General features: G+C 46.3%; 1 protein-coding gene across 4 annotated transcripts in view; it reads left to right on the top strand.

Annotated features, from left to right (window-relative positions):
* The window catches only part of NPLOC4 (NPL4 homolog, ubiquitin recognition factor), a 55105-nt gene that overhangs the window by 22674 nt on the left and 15307 nt on the right, over positions 1-17124 (top strand). For all 4 annotated transcript variants that reach the window (XM_059997183.1, XM_059997182.1, XM_059997181.1 and 1 more), the window contains 5 exons: positions 640-819; positions 3986-4072; positions 6030-6101; positions 6523-6649; positions 11270-11430. In XM_059997183.1, the coding sequence (XP_059853166.1) occupies positions 640-819; positions 3986-4072; positions 6030-6101; positions 6523-6649; positions 11270-11430 (627 nt within the window). The remainder of the gene's footprint in view (positions 1-639; positions 820-3985; positions 4073-6029; positions 6102-6522; positions 6650-11269; positions 11431-17124) is intronic.

Here is a 17124-nt window from a genome sequence, read left to right as displayed (position 1 = left end):
GTAGTTGTGGTGCATGGGCTTAAGTTGGTCCACGGCATGTGGGATCTTCCCTGACCAGGGCTCGAAGCCATGTCCCCTGCATTGGCAGGCGGATTCTTAACCATTGTGCCATCAGGGAAGCCCCCGAGAGTACATTCTTAAAGTAAGAGTGTGTGTGTGTGTGTGTGTGTGTGTGTGTGTGTGTGTGTGTGTGTGTGTGTGTTTTAAAAAGCTAGGTAAGGGCTTCCCTGATGGCGCAGTGGTTAAGAGCCCACCTGCCGATGCAGGGGACACGGGTTCGAGACCTGGTCGGGGAAGATCCCACATGCCGCGGAGCAACTAAGCCCGCAAACCACAGCTACTGAAGCCCGCGCACCTAGAGCCCGTGCTCTGCAATGAGAGAAGCCACTGCAATGAGAAACCACAGCTACTGAAGCCACTGTGCACCGCAATGAAGAGTAGCCCCCACTCGCTGCAACCAGAGAAAGCCCGTGCGCAGCAACAAAGACCCGACGCAGCCAAAAATAAAATAAAATAAATAAATTTTGAAAAAAAAAAAAAGGTAGGTAAAAGATACTTGTGAACAGTTTGTGATAAAATAGTAAATTATTTATTTTTGATGGAGTGTTTTAATTTAGCCCATTGTTGTTAACTCTACAGAAATACAGACATGTGGACAACATCATGTTCGAGAATCATACAGTTGCTGACCGCTTCCTTGACTTCTGGAGGAAGACAGGGAACCAGCACTTCGGGTACTTGTATGGACGGTACACGGAGCACAAAGACATTCCTCTTGGTATCAGGGCTGAAGTGGCTGCGATTTATGAACCTCCTCAGGTAGATGTGAACAGGATTTGCTGTCTACGGGTCTCTGTATTGCTTTGTTTTGAAGGCTGTATGGGAGCCCTTTCAGGTTGCATGCTGCTTCTCTTACTGTATCATTTGCCCAGTCTATCTCTCTCTCTATACACACACACACACAGTATTTATTTTCTGAATTATTGGAAAGTAAGATCATGGCCCCTAAATATTTCAGTGTATATTTCCAAAGAATAAGGACACGTTCTCATATAACAAGTACACTGAGCAACTTAAGTAAATTGAACTTTGATACAATATTTTTATCTAATCTGCCATCTTATTCAACCTTTGTCAGTTCCCCCAAAAGTGTCATACAGTTGCCCTCTCTCTTCTGCTTCTGTATCTCTTCTGTCCATGCCTACAATCAGCTGTCCCGGGATTTATGGAATTAGAGTCACAAAATTACTCAAGTTCTTTATCTTATGCCACACATGTAACTGTCTTAATAACAATATCAAAATTACCACCAGTGTAGGACTGAAAACAGTTCAAGATTGTTTTGGTGGGAGGGGAGGGCCCCTAGGGTATATCCCACTAGGGACCAGCAGTTGGTTACTGTGTTTTAAAGTCACTTGGAAGATCTTCCCTGTATGATTACGTCACCAACGAGTTACACGTTTACGTTCATTTGCTTTATTTTCAGTATTTAGGGATTGGATTTACGTATATATTTTTTATTTATTTATTAAATAGATTTACTTATTATTATTATTATTATTACTTATTTATTTATTTATTTATGGCTGCGTTGGGTCTTTGTTGCCGTGCGCGGGCTTTCTCTAGTTGTGGCGAGCGGGGGCTGCTCTTCGTTGCAATGCGCAACCGCTTCTCATTGCGGTGGCCTCTCTTGTTGCGGAGCATGGGCTCTAGGCGCGCGGGCTTTGGTAGTTGTGGTGCGTGAGCTCAGTAGTTGTGGCTCGTGGGCTCTAGAGCACAGGCTAAGGAGTTGTGGCTCACGGGTTTAGTTGCTCTGTGGCATGTGGGATCTTCCCGGACCAGGGCTCAAACCCGTGTCCCCTGCATTGGCAGGCGGATTCTTAACCACTGCGCCACCAGGGAAGCCCATATATATTTTTTAATTTGTATAATTATGTAAAATGTTTATATGGTTGTATAGTATATATTATATAAAATATTTATTTTGTCTTATAGTATATAAGTTTACTACAAAAGTGAAGATTGGAACTGTATTGCATCCTGGTTCATGATGTGCTGAGGTAGTTGGGGGAGGGTCTTGCGCCTGCAGGTGACTGTGATGTAAAAACACAAAAACATGGTGCGCTGAGGCATGGCCAGAGGGGTGAATGGAACACAGTAAATGTTAGTGGCTGAATTTGGTGGTGGGATATCGGTGTTCACTGTAAATTCTTTAACCTTTGCTGTATGTCTGAAATTTTTTATTTAAAAAAATGTTGGAAAAGTAAAAAAAAACTGCACATTTGCAAAGTGAGGTCTACAAACAACGTCTTCCCCTTCATCTAATTTCCTCCCTCTCCTACAGGTAGCCCCCACTTTAAGCAGTTTTTGGCTTAGATCTCTAAAGTTTGAATTTTTTTTACTATAAGCAGATATACAGATATTTCACACTATCCCCTCCTTTGTCTCTGGGTGGGCACCACGCCGTATACAGGTGTGTCACCTGTGCCATGTTCTGGAGATCTCACCGCGACTGGTCTACTTTTTAAATAAACTAGGGTCTGAAACTGCAGGCCTTGTGGCCACTGGCTGGTGTGCAGGTGTGTGGCTCCTGCACAGATGCTGTTTCTTCCCTGGCTGTATTTATACAGATTGTGTGTCATCTACTCCTTGGATATTCTCATTATTTACTGAGAGCTACAGATGAAATGTTTGACCAGGCCTTTTATGATGGTTCACTTCCAGGGAGACGTGAGATGGCAGTAGATGCTCACCCAGAGACCCTGCTTGTCTGACTCTTTGGGCACTGAGTGTGCTCTGTCAGTGGGAGCTGCTTTTGGAAGCACAAGACATTCCAATTCAGTTTTGAGGAGGGTCCTTTCATGAAGCATTTCAACAGTTCTGTTAAGAGTATGATTGAACAAAAATCGGAACAGAAGCCTCTGGTGTCCAGACTACTAACAACATCATCAGAGCTCCCAAATTGGGGATCTTGGAGGTTGAAACACTTGACCTCTAATAACCTCCAGCTCATTAGAAGTTGAAGCTCATGCTGCCACATGTCATGAAACAAAATCCTTAGGTTTGTTCTGAGTTTGTGCTTTGACCTGTGCTCTGGAGGTATTAATGATCTCCATATGGGTCATACCCAGCAACATAAAGTTCTTTTGTTATTTTGCCAGGATTTGACTAATTTACAAGGATATACCCAATTAGTATAACTCAATTTGGAATTACCTTCACTTTCATAATCTGTAGCCGGGTCTTCTGCTCAGTATGATGCTTAGCTTTATGAGCTGCATTTCAGTGCAGATTAAAGATTTCAGCAAGCTTTGTCCACTGCAGGAAGTGGGATCCTGTGGCCAGTGTAGGTTGCATGTGAGCCAGCCCAAGCCCCCCGCCACTGCCCCAAGCTGAGGGCTCTGCCCACCGGTCAGCAGGTTACCGATTTCAGGTGTCCTATCCTTGGCTTAGGGTGTGTGTATCTGTTGTACTCTCTCACTCTGCCATGCCTGTGAAGCTAAGCACTGTCCCTGCAGGAGCTGCATACGAATTTTCAAAGACTGTTTTTTGGGAACGAACGTTACCTTACAGCTCTAATCTTACCTAATCTAGCCAAGCCTATTTGGAGTGAAAACTATTTATCCAAGGGAGTTTTGAAACTAACTTCTATCCCCAATGAAGGAACCTTAAGGTGTAGAGAGCCTTCCCTAGTCCTAAACAACCACATGTTTCATGTGGAGCTGCTGACATGAACCAGCCTGAATACAGCCTCTTCATGTTCTCTAAACCTTGATTAAAAGCAAAGCACAGCCCTAGATGGGAAGAGCCTGGAGGGCTTGGCCTGTGTTATCTGGTTGAGCTTTTCCCGCTGCCTTAACTCTCCTTTTTGGCAAGGGGGAGACCGGTGCTCCTTTGTGACACCTGAGCCAGAAATGGAACAGAGCTGCTGTGCTGCTTTTCTGAACCCCTCCTCTAAGTACATCTCTCTTTAATACCCCCACAGATTGGTACACAGAATAGCTTGGAGCTTCTTGAAGACCCAAAGGCTGAGGTGGTTGATGAAATTGCTGCCAAACTTGGCTTGAGGAAGGTACTGATTCTCTTGGCCTTGAGGGGGGCGCCCCGGCTCTGTGTTGGGGACATCTAGGTGGGTGGTATGGCCAGACCTGGTCTGGGACTGAACTCCCAACTGCACAAGGTCAGGTGCAGGCCTGGCACGTTTTGAAACCTCGCTCGTGTTTATTGGGTGCCCAAAAAAGGATCCCAGTGCAGGGACTGTTATATTTAAATCCACCAGACATACTTCTTAAGGATTGCCTCAAAGTGGGGGAGGAAAGAAGCAGCAGGAGCAAGACCCCTACTTCCTGCCGGAGGGGACCTTGACGCCAGGCTCTTAAGGCACATCCTCCTAGGTGTGAGCTCTCCCTTCACGTGTCTGTTTGCGCTCATCGTTTTCTGTCCCCCACACTTGGAGTTTCTCGTGGTCCCTCTTCAATCCTCATTGAACCTCCTGTTTATAATTGAGCCATCTGAGCGTGTAAGCCTTCTTAGTTTTCCTGGGCAGTTAGAAGACAGAAGAATTTTCTTTTTGAGTCTGATGATCTAGTTTATCTCACATCTTTGGTTAAGTTCCTAGGAACTATAAAGATGGCGTTTTATAGATAATGTTGAACTGTGAATTTGAACACATCTTAGGAATTCACTCTTAGTAGCTATGTAAGTTTTATCCTTTATTTCCTAATCAATTTAGACAGTGAGAAATAAACTCCCTACAGATAAACAGGGAAGACTGGAAATGTGCCTTATAACCCAGGAATGCTGCGGAACAAAGTCACTGTATCGTTTTAAGAACAAAAAAGTCCTGTTGTTTCTAACAAGGAGTCAGCATCATGATTTAGGGGCATGTTTTGGTTTAAATTCTGGAATTTTCTCTTGTTCAAAAGAGAAATCAGTGTCCCTGATTTTTTTTGCCTATGTTTGTTATAAATGTTTGGTCATGATAATCATAATTAGAAGATCTTGAAGTTACTTAAATGCCTTTCTCCAAACACTGGTTCCTTAGCCCTAATTTATCTCAGCTTGATTTTGGTTCTGCTTTATTTACTGCTGAGTTACATTTATCCTTTAAGTCTCATTTTCTCCATTGCCATCCTCCTCGGGGGTTTTGTTCATTTGGGCATTTTTAAAGAAAATGAAAGTCTCCAGATTTGCCTGGTCATGTCTGCAGGAGATGGAATTGAAGAGTTTCATGTCAGGGTTGTGCTAGAGAGGGTCACAAGCACCAGATCACTTCTCCGAAGGGCAGAAGTGGGTGTGTGTCTGGATTCCAGCCCTGCTCTTAGACCTCCCAGCCAGGTTCTGGTTCAGGAATGGTAATCAGCTGCGAGATTCATGGGCACAGGAAGGCCAGGGATCACAGAGCACACAGACAGGCACTGTTGCTGTAGCAGGACGTGCCAGGGAGGCTGACCCTGCCCCAAGCCCTGGGACTGGCGTTTCAGATCTGTGTACCCTCAGATGCTTCCCTTAGCCCCACACCGGAGCTTAAAGGAGCAGCTGCGCAGTCTCCGTTCTATCATTCTTTTTTATTTTACATGCATTCTCTGGGGAGTATGTTTTCCTGTCTTACGGAGAAAGCCCTAGTATCTGAAGTGGCATTGTCTTTATTTGCTTGCTTGTTCTCTGTCTTCCTCTCTGGAGTGTAGATTCCCTTTTCACTGATGTTCTGTTAATTTTATGCACCCGGGGGTCCCCTGCACCTAGCATAGTGCAGGGCACAGAGGTGGTGCTGAGAAGACTTTTTCTAACGAATAAATGAGATGTGCTCGTTTGCCCTCATCTCCACCCGGCAGCACCAGGGGGAGGACGGCCAGTGTCAGCTGAGTAGAGTTTGAGAGCCCTGGTGTGGACAGTGGCTTAGCTGAGGAGCTGACTCACCTGGAAAGAAAGAACTGGCTTCCAGGAGTCTCTTCTCTTGGCAGAAGCTAGAAGACATTCGTCACCTGTTTCAGGGAGAGACTCAGAAGGTATTCTTCTCTTTTATGCAGGTTGGCTGGATATTTACAGACCTTGTCTCGGAAGATACCCGAAAGGGTACAGTTCGATATAGTCGAAATAAGGTGAGAGGGGGCAGGGATGCTCGCTCGGCCAGAGCTTGTTATGGACCAGCTCTGGGCTGCACTCTCCGGTGTCTCTGCACAGCTCACCCTGGCTTTTAGACCATGTTATTTTCAACACAGTGTTCTTGATAAATTAAGGCTGGGTCTGTTCATTCTGTCTCGGAGATCAGAGAGACTTTACCTTTATAAACCACTGCTTTTTGGAGGTCAGCCCATGAGGTGGATTGCCTGTGCTTCTAAGGCGTTACTGGTTACACGTGTTTTTCTGTAAGGAGTTGGTAACAGTCAGGAATTACAGGTACTTGCTTCACCGTAGTTTGTGATGTGTCATAGTTTAGTTCTTAATATTTTCTAAAGAAGAAATAGAGGCATATTTTGACATGATGCTATAAAACTTGGTATGCTGGTTCTCTTTTCTTAGGACACCTATTTCCTGAGTTCAGAAGAATGTATCACTGCAGGAGACTTTCAAAATAAGCATCCCAACATATGTCGACTCTCTCCAGATGGACATTTTGGATCCAAGTTTGTTACTGCAGTGGCTACAGGTATAAATGGGGACATTTATATTGTAAATATTACTACCTTGTTAATATGTTTTGTTCCTCTTTCAGTAGCTTTGCATTCTTAACTTAGTTACAATAGATTTTCTTTCTTTCCTTCTTTTTTTTTTTTTTTTTTGGCTGCATCGCGCGGCATATGGGATCTTAGTTCCCTGACCAGGGATCGAACCCGTGCCTCCTGCAGTGGAAGTGTGGAGTCTTAACCACTGGACCGCCAGGGAAGTCCCTACAATAGATTTTCTTAATGGGCCTGTGAGACATAAGATTCTTCTTTTTTGGTTTGCGGCAAAAATCTTGAACTACTCAGCATCACACAAAACTACTAGAATTGCGGCCTCAGTGTAGCCCTCCTCTAGTCCATTCTCTTGGCCTCAGTCCAAGTTCACTTGGTTCTGGAGAGTTCTGGGCTATCTTTGCCCCTTTGCAGTAACCAAGGATGACTCTGTCTAGCTGTGCAGGAGAAGAGGGATTTACTGTTTCTGTTACTTTTTTATTTATGAGTGGGAGTGTCATTTTAAGAAACCATTTCCATAAAGCTTGTTTTTGGGAGTGATGAGTGTGTGTGTGTGAGATGTTGTGCACATCATACTACATGTTATGTACACCATGAATATATAATAATAAAAGACTGTGGCCTTAAACAAGTACCGCCAAATCTTTTATACCATACTTGAGATGCTGTCCTAGAGAAAAGCCCGGCGTAAGACCGTATAATTTGAAAGAAGGAGGAACTTGAAACTTGGAGAACTAACTAATAAAAACAATCTCTTTGGTCAGTTTTTTAAAGTAAACACTAACCTCTATCCTGTGAAGACTTGGGTTCTACCATCACAGAGATGATAATCCAGTTTGTTCATGGTAACCATGCTTCCTCTAGTTCAAAATACCAGTTTACAAACAGCCCAAGCATGTAAGTAACTAGATCCCTTATTAATCCCAGCTGAGCCTGTTACCACTGCCATGGGAAGGAAAACATCTATCATACTGTCTGAATTTTTAAGATCCATTTGATTTGAGATCCATTTAGAGTGACCAGCACCTTCTTTTTGAAATGAATGTACTTTGGGGGCATGAGAGGCCATGGCTGCATTGTTCACATGTTAGCATAAATTAATGGGGTCAGATGCTTAAGGAAGTGGATGGGAGTTTGGACTGGGATTTGTGGAAGCAGTAATTCCGTAGCATAGAGTCCTTCCACGGGGGCAGATGGGGCAGGGGGCCTGTTGTGATGAGAGCGCTCAGGGTAGCAGGAGCCAAGGAGGAGAGCAGAGAAGAGACACGTTTTACATAATCAGAATTTTGCCAAGCCAGCTTTCTGTTTGATGAAGGGGAGGAAAGTATTCTCTTTCTACTCTCTGCATCACATAAACCCTCTTCATTTAGGCTGAGATTCTGGGTCCAGGCATTTAGGCTGGTGGTTCTCAAGCCTATCAGACTGGACACCCTCTCTTTAGAACATTTGTGACACCTCTTTACTATCCAGAAAGTGAAATTCATAGATAATATACCTGCCCACACACCTGATTCTAAAAAAGAAAGCAGAGTAGTAGGCTGACTGTAACATTGAGGAGAAATAATAGTGAAGGAGCATGCATGTAATAAGACAGTGCATTCTGCATGCCAGTGCTTGGGGACTGGTGCCTGCTGAGGAGAGCACAGGGGAGGAGCCGGGGCTGCCAACCTTGTGGGGCGGGGCCTGCACAGGCATCAGTGACGTGGTTCCCAGACACTCAGCAGCTCTCCACGGAGCTCTGAGCCAAGCAGGGCCCTTCCTCAGCTTATGTGGTATCATGCTCCTAGAGGATTCGCTGTGTGTTAAAGCTGGGCGTGTTTGTTTCTGTGGCTGTGTATAAAATATAATTGATTCTAATCCTAGATCATCACAAATACGGGTTTTGCCTACAGGAGTGTTAGGGGGACATTTCAAGGCCATGTGGGATGTGGAACAGTTCTTTATTGTGTGGGACTCCCTGGTCACAGCAGGACGTCTGGTACCTTTGACTCTAGCCTGCTAAAACTGGCAGCCCCTGCCCCCCGCTGCCCCCCTTCGTTGAGACAACCAAAAATCATCTCCACAGATTTCCAGAACTGCTTCTTGTGAGAACTGCTGTTTTAGGCTTCCATGGGCTCCCATGGTAACCTAACCCCTTTAATTACTGTTTCTGTGGGGAATTATTCAGTGGGCCCAAAGAACTGGTACATGTTTTGAATTATAAATAGTTTCCGACTTGGGGGCTGCCTGTACTTTCAGTTATTGACTCAGTTGGAAATTTGGAAATCATAGATTGACCTTGGAATTTTTGCCTCCGAAATTGGCACTTTACTAGGGTTTTCGAACTATAAGGCAGAAAATCACTTAACTTAGAATAAGATCTGCAGTTAGAGTCCTTTCACATCTGTGCTGATTTGTCCCTCTTGGTAATGCTGTGAGATGCTCAGACTCATAATTCCTCTCCCTTTCCCAGGGGGCAGCGATGGAAGGTGGTTATCCAAAGTGTCAGAGATCTTCTGACTCCAGACAGATTGTTCTCTTCCTCCTCTTCAGTGGTTCTTGACCAGGGACGTGTTGGTACCCTGGGGAGCTGTTTGAAATGCCCTTGCCGAAGTCCCATCCTTAAGACCCTGATGGGACAGGAAGGAGCAGTCCTGTGTGTTTATGGCCGTCTCCCGGGAGACTGGCTGGTGTGTCCCGGGGTTCATGGTGCTTCCATGGTCACGCTGCTGTCAGCTCCCCACAGCTGCTGCTGATGCTGCAGGCCCAGATGCTGGCTGGGGTGTGGGGGCCTTACCATTTGGCCTTGTGTCTGCAGATCCCTTCTAAGAACTTCTCTAGCTTGAAACTTTTAGGGGAAAAGAGTGATGATTACATGTGGGGTTTGCTCATGTGCACATGAAGGAGCTTGTGGAAGGAGAATCATCACAGAGTCCAAGTTTAAACTCCCTGCCACGATGCTGGTGTCTGTGTCTCGGTCACCTGGCACACTCGCACTCATTTCTCAGCTGTGCATGTTACTTTCTGGGCTGCGTCTCAGACTCAATAGCAACTGTCCTTTATCACCGCCCCTTTCCATCACACAGTGGACTTCCTGATGGACTGATTTGGGAAGGGAATGAGAGTTAACTGGCCTGGCCTGCTTCATCTCTGGGACGGTACCAGAGCAAGGTTCAGAGAACCCCTCAGGACCTGGTTTCTTGCTTTTCCACATGGAATGGGGAGCTTGCGGTTCCTGTCAGTGACTCTGCCTTTGGAGACTGTCCATATGGACTGAGTTTGCTTTTTTTAAGAATCTTCTGTTTTATAAATACAGCTTTCCATTTTTCCCTGGTTCTCACAGGCCACATCTATCTCAAAACCAGCACAGGTTTACAGTACACACACCAAGGGCGGCTCCTCCAGGTTCCTTCCCGACCTCCTCTGCTCCTTGTGAACTGCACACTCGTTGTGCTATGACGTTCATTCCCCGGATTGCACCAGAGGGTCACATGCCCTGTGTTTGCTGCCTTGACCTTAGTTAGCGGTCACTGTCCAGGCCTGGCCACCTCCCCCGAGTGTGAGTTGAGGGCCAGAGAGAAGATGCTAGGCTTGACTATCCACCGGGCCTTTGGAGCCCAGCGTGACGCAGCGTTTGGAAGCCAGCTGCTGTTGGCCTCTGGTGTGCAGAGTCGAGCAGACACAGGCCCCTGTTTGTCCCTTGGGGGCTGGCTCTGCCCTGTCCTTCACATTTTTGATTGCTTGGCCATCAGATTGGCTTTCTGGTAAATGTTTGAAAGCCAGACAGATAAAATTTCTGTTCCCTGATCAGTAACTTATTCTGTTTTTGTCAAAGAAACTAAGATAGAGATATTGAAGGTTTTTTAAAATTCTCCAAAGCCATAAAAATGATGGCTGTTACAGTTGTCAGAGTGTGACCCTGATTCTGCAGGGGAGGAAGATGGCTGCATGCTCGGTACTGCCTGACCTCCTGACCCGTTTGGGATGGGTTTTACCCTTGTCCCAAACTGTAAGCCCTACTGTGGGTTTCTTTGGAGCAGGGCCTGAGAGAGGTTAGAATGGAAGGCGTGGAGGGCAGGGCTCGGTGCAAGGAGAGCAACCTCCTAGGCATTGTGGTGGGGTCCACGCCTCCTTGATGTGCCAGCTGCACAGGTGTCTGAGGTCAGGGCTGCTCTCCATGCTATGCAGATACTGACACTGTGCTGGGAAAGGTTTCTGTGTTCTCTCATCCACTCCCATTCGTCTCCCTGCATTCACTCAAGAACAGAATTTGCTGGAACACAGGGCTCTGTCTGTTGTTCACATCTCTGTGATACTAAAAACCAGAAGCCCAAGTATGCTTTTGGGTGGGTGTTGGAGAAGGTTTAACAGTCTTGCCTCCCGATTCTGAGAGAGCGTGTCGCTGGTGGGGCCTGTTTGAGGAGCTGCAGTGGCATCTGCACACCCTGTGCTCAAGGCCTTGTGCCCAAGGCTGTCGTAAAACTGCTGTCAAACATTTTTGATTCTTACCCAAGACACACTCATGAGAGTTGGTTCTGCAGGTCCAAAGTAAAGGATGACACTTGTTTTGAACGTCCTTTGGAGGATTCTCGCTGAAGGTCTCTCTTTTGCAGGTGGCCCCGACAACCAGGTGCACTTTGAAGGGTACCAGGTGTCCAATCAGTGCATGGCGCTGGTCCGAGATGAGTGCCTGCTGCCCTGCAAGGACGCCCCTGAGCTCGGCTACGCCAAGGAGTCCAGCAGCGAGCAGTACGTGCCTGATGTGTTTTATAAGGTAAAAATGCAACGGTACCGAAAGAGAGAAGTGGATGGAGAGCAGCATGGACACTGACCTGTCCTGGACGTTGCTAACTTTGGTGCATTCTGGCCATGGGAGCTGTTGGTCAGCCGTGGTCGTCTAGAGCCTAGCTTGTGGATAAGGGACTCTTTGGCATTTCCAGGGCCTTTGTTAGCTACTCAGGCAGGCTTCTGTGGTGTTAGGGCTTATAAGCAGAAGTGGGGGTGACACGCCCTGGGTTTAGGGGTACATAATACAAGTGAAACCACTGCAACACCGACTGTTTCAGTTTCTGAAAAGGAGAAATGGTGCCTAACAGGGCCTCAGCAGGAGTGAAGGTTGGAGCTGTTTGGCAGAAGTTAGGCTCTCCTGAGGGGACCAAGTTTAGGTTAACCGCTTAGATGAGCAGTTCTCCATTTCTAAACCTTTGTTTCCTGTGAAAGCTATAAAAATGATTTTTTTGAAAACTGTGATCTGGTTTGAACAAGTTGGAGTTGGGTGCTTCCCTGGGAATTAGCAACACGGCTCCCATCCTCCTCATGGGAGTTGCTCTGGTCACAGGCAGGCATCCTGCCTGTTCCCCGTCCTGGGCAGACTTTGGTTTCCATCTGGCACTGCTCTGTCTTTAATATTTCTTGTGTTCCCGGCTGCTTTTGTGTGTCTGAGAAGTACGTTGTTCTCCATTTCTGAAGAATATTTTCACTGTGTAAGGAGTTCTAGGTTGACAGGTCTGCTCACAATCTCACTGCACTTAGGCCACAAAGACCTGCTGGCAGAAGGGGCCTGGAAATAAAATAGGCAAGCAATGAAAACCCAGAAAGAGTGATGATCTAATTTCTTTAAAATGATTTGATATCTTTCAGCAATTTTTTTATATCAGTGTGTGCATGTCTAGTCATCGTTTTGTTGTTTTTATTGTTCTAGCAAGTCTGCATTTTTATTTATTTATTTTTAAAAATTTTATTTAGTTTTTTAAAATTCTTTCTTAAAAATATTTATTTATTTATTTGGCTGCACCAGGTCTTAGTTGCTGCACGTGGGATCTTTGTTGCCGCATGTGGGATTTTCGTTGCGGCATGTGGGATTTTTTAGTTGCAGCATGTGGGATCAAGTACCCTGACCAGGGATCAAACCCAGGCCCCGTTCATTGGGAGCACGTAGTCTTAGCCACTGGACCAGGGAAGTCCCTAAGTCTGCATTTTTAAACAGCTTTATTGAGATGCAATTCACATACCACACAATTCACTCATTTAATGTGCCCGGCTCAGGGGCTCTTAGGATGTTCACAGGGTTGTGTAATCATCACCACAATCTAATTTTAGAACATTCTTGTCCCCCCAAAAGAAGCCCTACATCCTTTAACGGTTACTCCCCAGTCCTCCCAACTCCTGGCAACCGCTGATCTGCTTTCTCTGAGGTTTCCCTGATGGAATCCTACAGTGTGTGGTCTTTTGTGACTGACTTTTCACCACTAACCGTAATGTCTCAAGGTTCCTCCGTGCCTGCAGCCTGCAGTACTTCATTCTTTTCATTGCCGAATAGCATTCAGTGGTATGGGCGCAGCTTACTACCTGCGGGATGCATCAGACACACAGGAGAGCGCCTAGAAGCTGAGGGGCTCTGGGGCCTCGTCCTGGTGGTGATTTGGAGACCAGAGACTACCTGATTGTGACAAAGACGTCACCTCTTCAGGGATCAGAAGTGGGGCTGAGACCCTGTCTAGAGCTGGCTTGTCCATGCTGTGGGTGTCTGTGGCAGTGGGTGATGTGCAAAGGAAGGGCACAAGGGCCTGAGAGTCTTGTCCCTGCTCCTGGTCTCCTCCTCAGCTCTTTGGAATGAAAGTCTTCAGTCTGCTTCTGAATCAGCGCTGCTGCGTGGTCCGAGGGCTGCGGGGGCGGGGACTGTCACTGAGCCAGGAAGGCCAGGCCAGTAGCTAGCGAGCAGTCTGTCTTTCCTCTGCAGCAGGCAGGCCTCGCTGTTGTATCTGCTCCTTTCAGGTGGTGGCAGTGGAGGGACAGAGTGAGGCTGGACTGTGACAACTTGCTTAGATGACCCCTCAGATTTGGGGACAGTAAGGAGCCCCAGGAAAGGGTTCTCCATATCATTCTTGAAAGAAAATATTTCCAAAGAGCCTTGTTTAGGAACTCCCATTGTCTCTTCCCTCCTGTGGTGTTTAATAGCAATTACCTGGCTTGATAACACAGATCTCACCCTTACACAAATCCTGTGTAGGCATCAGGTACTTTGAAGAATCATTAGTTTTAAACCATTATTAAACATTCACACATCAAGTCACACCACGCTGGGAACCAATGTGAGGGTTCAGTCTTTCCCTCAAAAGTTTCTATCTTATAAGATGCATTTGTATGGCACTGTTTTGTAATGTAGAATCTATGTTTTGACTCAGTTTTAGACCCTGAGACCTGGTGGTCCTGCTGGCTGCCGTCCTGAGCCTTTTGGCACAGCTCACTGGTCTGGGGGCCGTAACAGGGCCTGTTGTCCTTGTGGAGAGCCCCTCCCCTTTAGCCACAGAGGCTTGTGCAGCCCCGGTGCGCTCAGTGTGCATGAATACATTGCTCCAGGGTCATCAGGCTGCCATTTCTTTCTCTTTTCAGAGTTTTAAAAATTAAATATAGGGACTTCCCTGGTGGCACAGTGGTTAAGAATCCACCTGCCAATGCAGGGGACCAGGGTTTGAGCCCTGGTCCAGGAAGATCCCACATGCCACAGAGCAACTAAGCCCATGCGCCACAACTACTGAGCCTGTGCTCTAGAGCCTATGAGCCACAACTACTGAGCCCGCGTGCCACAACTACTGAAGCCTGCGTGCCTAGAGTCCATGCTCCGCAATAAGAGAAGCCACTGCAGTGAGAAGCCTGCACACCACAACAAAGAGTAGCCACTACTTGCCGCAACTAGAGAAAGCCCACGCACAGCAACGAAGACCCAACACAGCCAAAAATAAATTAATTTAAAAAAATTAAATATTGAGTAGATATGAAAGATTATTTATAAAACATGTTTAAGGAATAAAAAAAGCAGAAATACCAATCCTGAGTCTCTACCCCAGAGTTAAGGACCAGAACGTTCCTGTGGCCTCTGAAGCTGCTGGATCCTTCTCTCTGCTTCTGTCTCCTTTTCTCCCCCCTCCAGAGGGAGCACTACCTTCGGGGGTGCACTATGACATTCTTGCTTTTCTTCTAGTTTTACCTCCTTTGTGTGTTTTCCTAAAGCAGGTGTTGAGTTTTATATGTTGCTGCACACTGTAGACCCAAAACTGTGTTCTTTTGTCCTTGGAGATGGGCCACATTCACTTATCCCGGTGTGGCCTGAGACCTGCCTGCATGTGGCCATCATGTCACCTCGGCATGTGCCCACTGCGAGCAGAATGCCGTGCGAACCACCACGCTCCGCAGCCTTGGGCCCGAGTCCCACTCCCCACTCAGACACTCATGGGGCATTTCCTTGAGCTGTAACTGTGCCGTCCTGATCATAAGTGAGGCCAGACTCCTTTTTCTTTGTTTGTTGGCTCGTCCTGTCTCCCGTAACGTGCTTGTTGTGTCTGTTTCCTCTTCTTCCCTGGGTGGTTCAATCTTTTTCTCCCTGCCTCTAACCCTGTCAGTCAGGGGTGTGACACCTCTGCCTCTCCACTCCCATGGTGTCATTGAGGCAGAAAGTTTATGTTTCCATGTGGTCAGTTTTCTGAATCTTGTCTTTATGGTTGGCATTTTGAATCACAAAGAAAGTCTGTTATCTTGTCTTCTCTAAGGTTGATGTTTTTGGATTCTTCTTCTACCTGGGATTATTTCAGATGTGTGGTGTGAGATAGGGGCCCAGTTTCCTTCTTAGTTTTTAGTCATATACTGTCTGAACACCATTTATTGGGAAAAACCCTCTTCTTTCTCTGTTGATCTGTGGTGCCTTTCCATTACCAGTCGTCTCTGTGATCGTGGCTGTGTCTCTGTCCTCCCTTCTGTCCACTGGCCGGTGTTCCTCAGCCAGCACCAACGTCGCACTGTCCGAGTCACTGTAACTTTACTCTTCGTCCCTGATCCATCACAGCCCTTCCCTGCTTTTCTTCCCGAGCTCTGACTGTTCCTGACCCTTCACTCCTTCATGGAGACTTGCCTGCAGGTTGCACACAACAAATAGGTCACGCCCACCCCCCCCACTCCCCCCCCCCCCCCCCGCCCCGCAATGTGTGTGATGCTGCCCTTTGTTTCTTGTTCTTTGACCTCTCTCAGAAAGTTAGGATTTTTCTCCTTGAAAGCCTTGTCCGTCATTTGTTAGATTGTTCCTAGGTACTTTATAGTTTCTACATATTATAAAAACTACCATTTGGCAGTTCAGCTGTTACTTGTTCCTCTAATTTGTATGTGTGTTCTGGGTTCTCCACACAGATGAGTGTATTATCCAGGAGTGACAGTTCTTTTTCTCCCTTCCCTTCATTTTCACTCCTCGTGCTGGCTAGGGCTTCTGGAACAATGTCTAGTGATCAGCACTTTTGTCTGGTTTTTAATTGTAAAGGATGTGCTTTCGGGATTTCATCATTAACTATGAGTTTGCTGTGGGTTTTTTTGTTTTTGTTTTTTTGTAGTACCCTTTATCAGGTTGGAAATTTGCTTTTTATTTCCATGCCTTGTAAGTTTCTTGCCCTTAAGAAGAGAGCTCCCTTTTGCCGTGGAACAAACGTTATTTCCTTAATCATGCTGCTGTTTTCTTAGATCGCTCACTTGCCTGTTAGTGAGAGCAGGCTAGAAGGGCTTCCCAGGATTGTTTATAGCCCTGTAGGATTTGAGACACTCATTTCTCATACGTTTCAGGAAAATACCAGTTTGAGCAAAGAGACCTATGAAAGCAAACATTTAAGTAATCCTTTTAGTCCTCCTGTGGGCTTTGGGGTTGGATTTAAAATATACCTTGTAAACAGGACACGTACCCATATTTGTCTAAGGCTGTTCATCATGGTGTTATCTGTGGTAACAAAAACTTAAAGCAATCTAAAAGTCTAATAACGGGCATTAAATTACAATACATATATGGTGGGATATTCTGTGATCACTAAAGGTGTGTGTTTGAAAATTACTTGAAGGTATGGGATAAAACTCATGATGTAAAATTACGAATGTATCTATATACAGTAAAATCCCAATTAACTTTTTGTTTTTTAAAGGCACACTTGTAGATGTTGATGCCTGTACGTATACACGTTTGTATGTGCGTTCACACAGGAGATGGGGGTGGAAAGCTTGAGGGTCCACCCTTGTCTACAGCTCTGATCTGTCTGTCCTAGGAAGTCCCGTGCAGCCAGTGAAAGAACGGCCGGGGAGCACCTCCTGTAAAGGTGGGGAGAGGTGCACACAGAGGAGGGTTTTGGAGCGAGGATCTAGTCAGCCGGCGAGGGGATGCTTGGGGACGGGCAGCAGAACGGTGAGGTGCATGGTTCCATGTGCATTAGGAGTGCAAGCCTTCTAAATATTAACTAAGAACATTTTATTAATGTGAAATCAAATGTATATTTTTTATGGGAAATCCTGCATTACAGGTTAATAAGGAAATAGATACCCCAACACGCCTCTTCACCTGTCCTTCCAGCACCCCGCGTGCATGCATGGACACGTGGACGTTGACAGGGCCTTGCCTCTGGAACCGCAGCCTCTGCACTCGGTCCAGCTGTGGATAGGGTGCGGC

The sequence above is a fragment of the Delphinus delphis genome, chromosome 19 (assembly GCF_949987515.2).
Source record: "Delphinus delphis chromosome 19, mDelDel1.2, whole genome shotgun sequence".
Classification (NCBI taxonomy): Eukaryota; Metazoa; Chordata; class Mammalia; order Artiodactyla; family Delphinidae; genus Delphinus; species Delphinus delphis.
The sequence above is the reverse complement of the archived record's forward strand: the minus strand, read 5'-3'. Positions and strand labels throughout refer to the sequence as shown.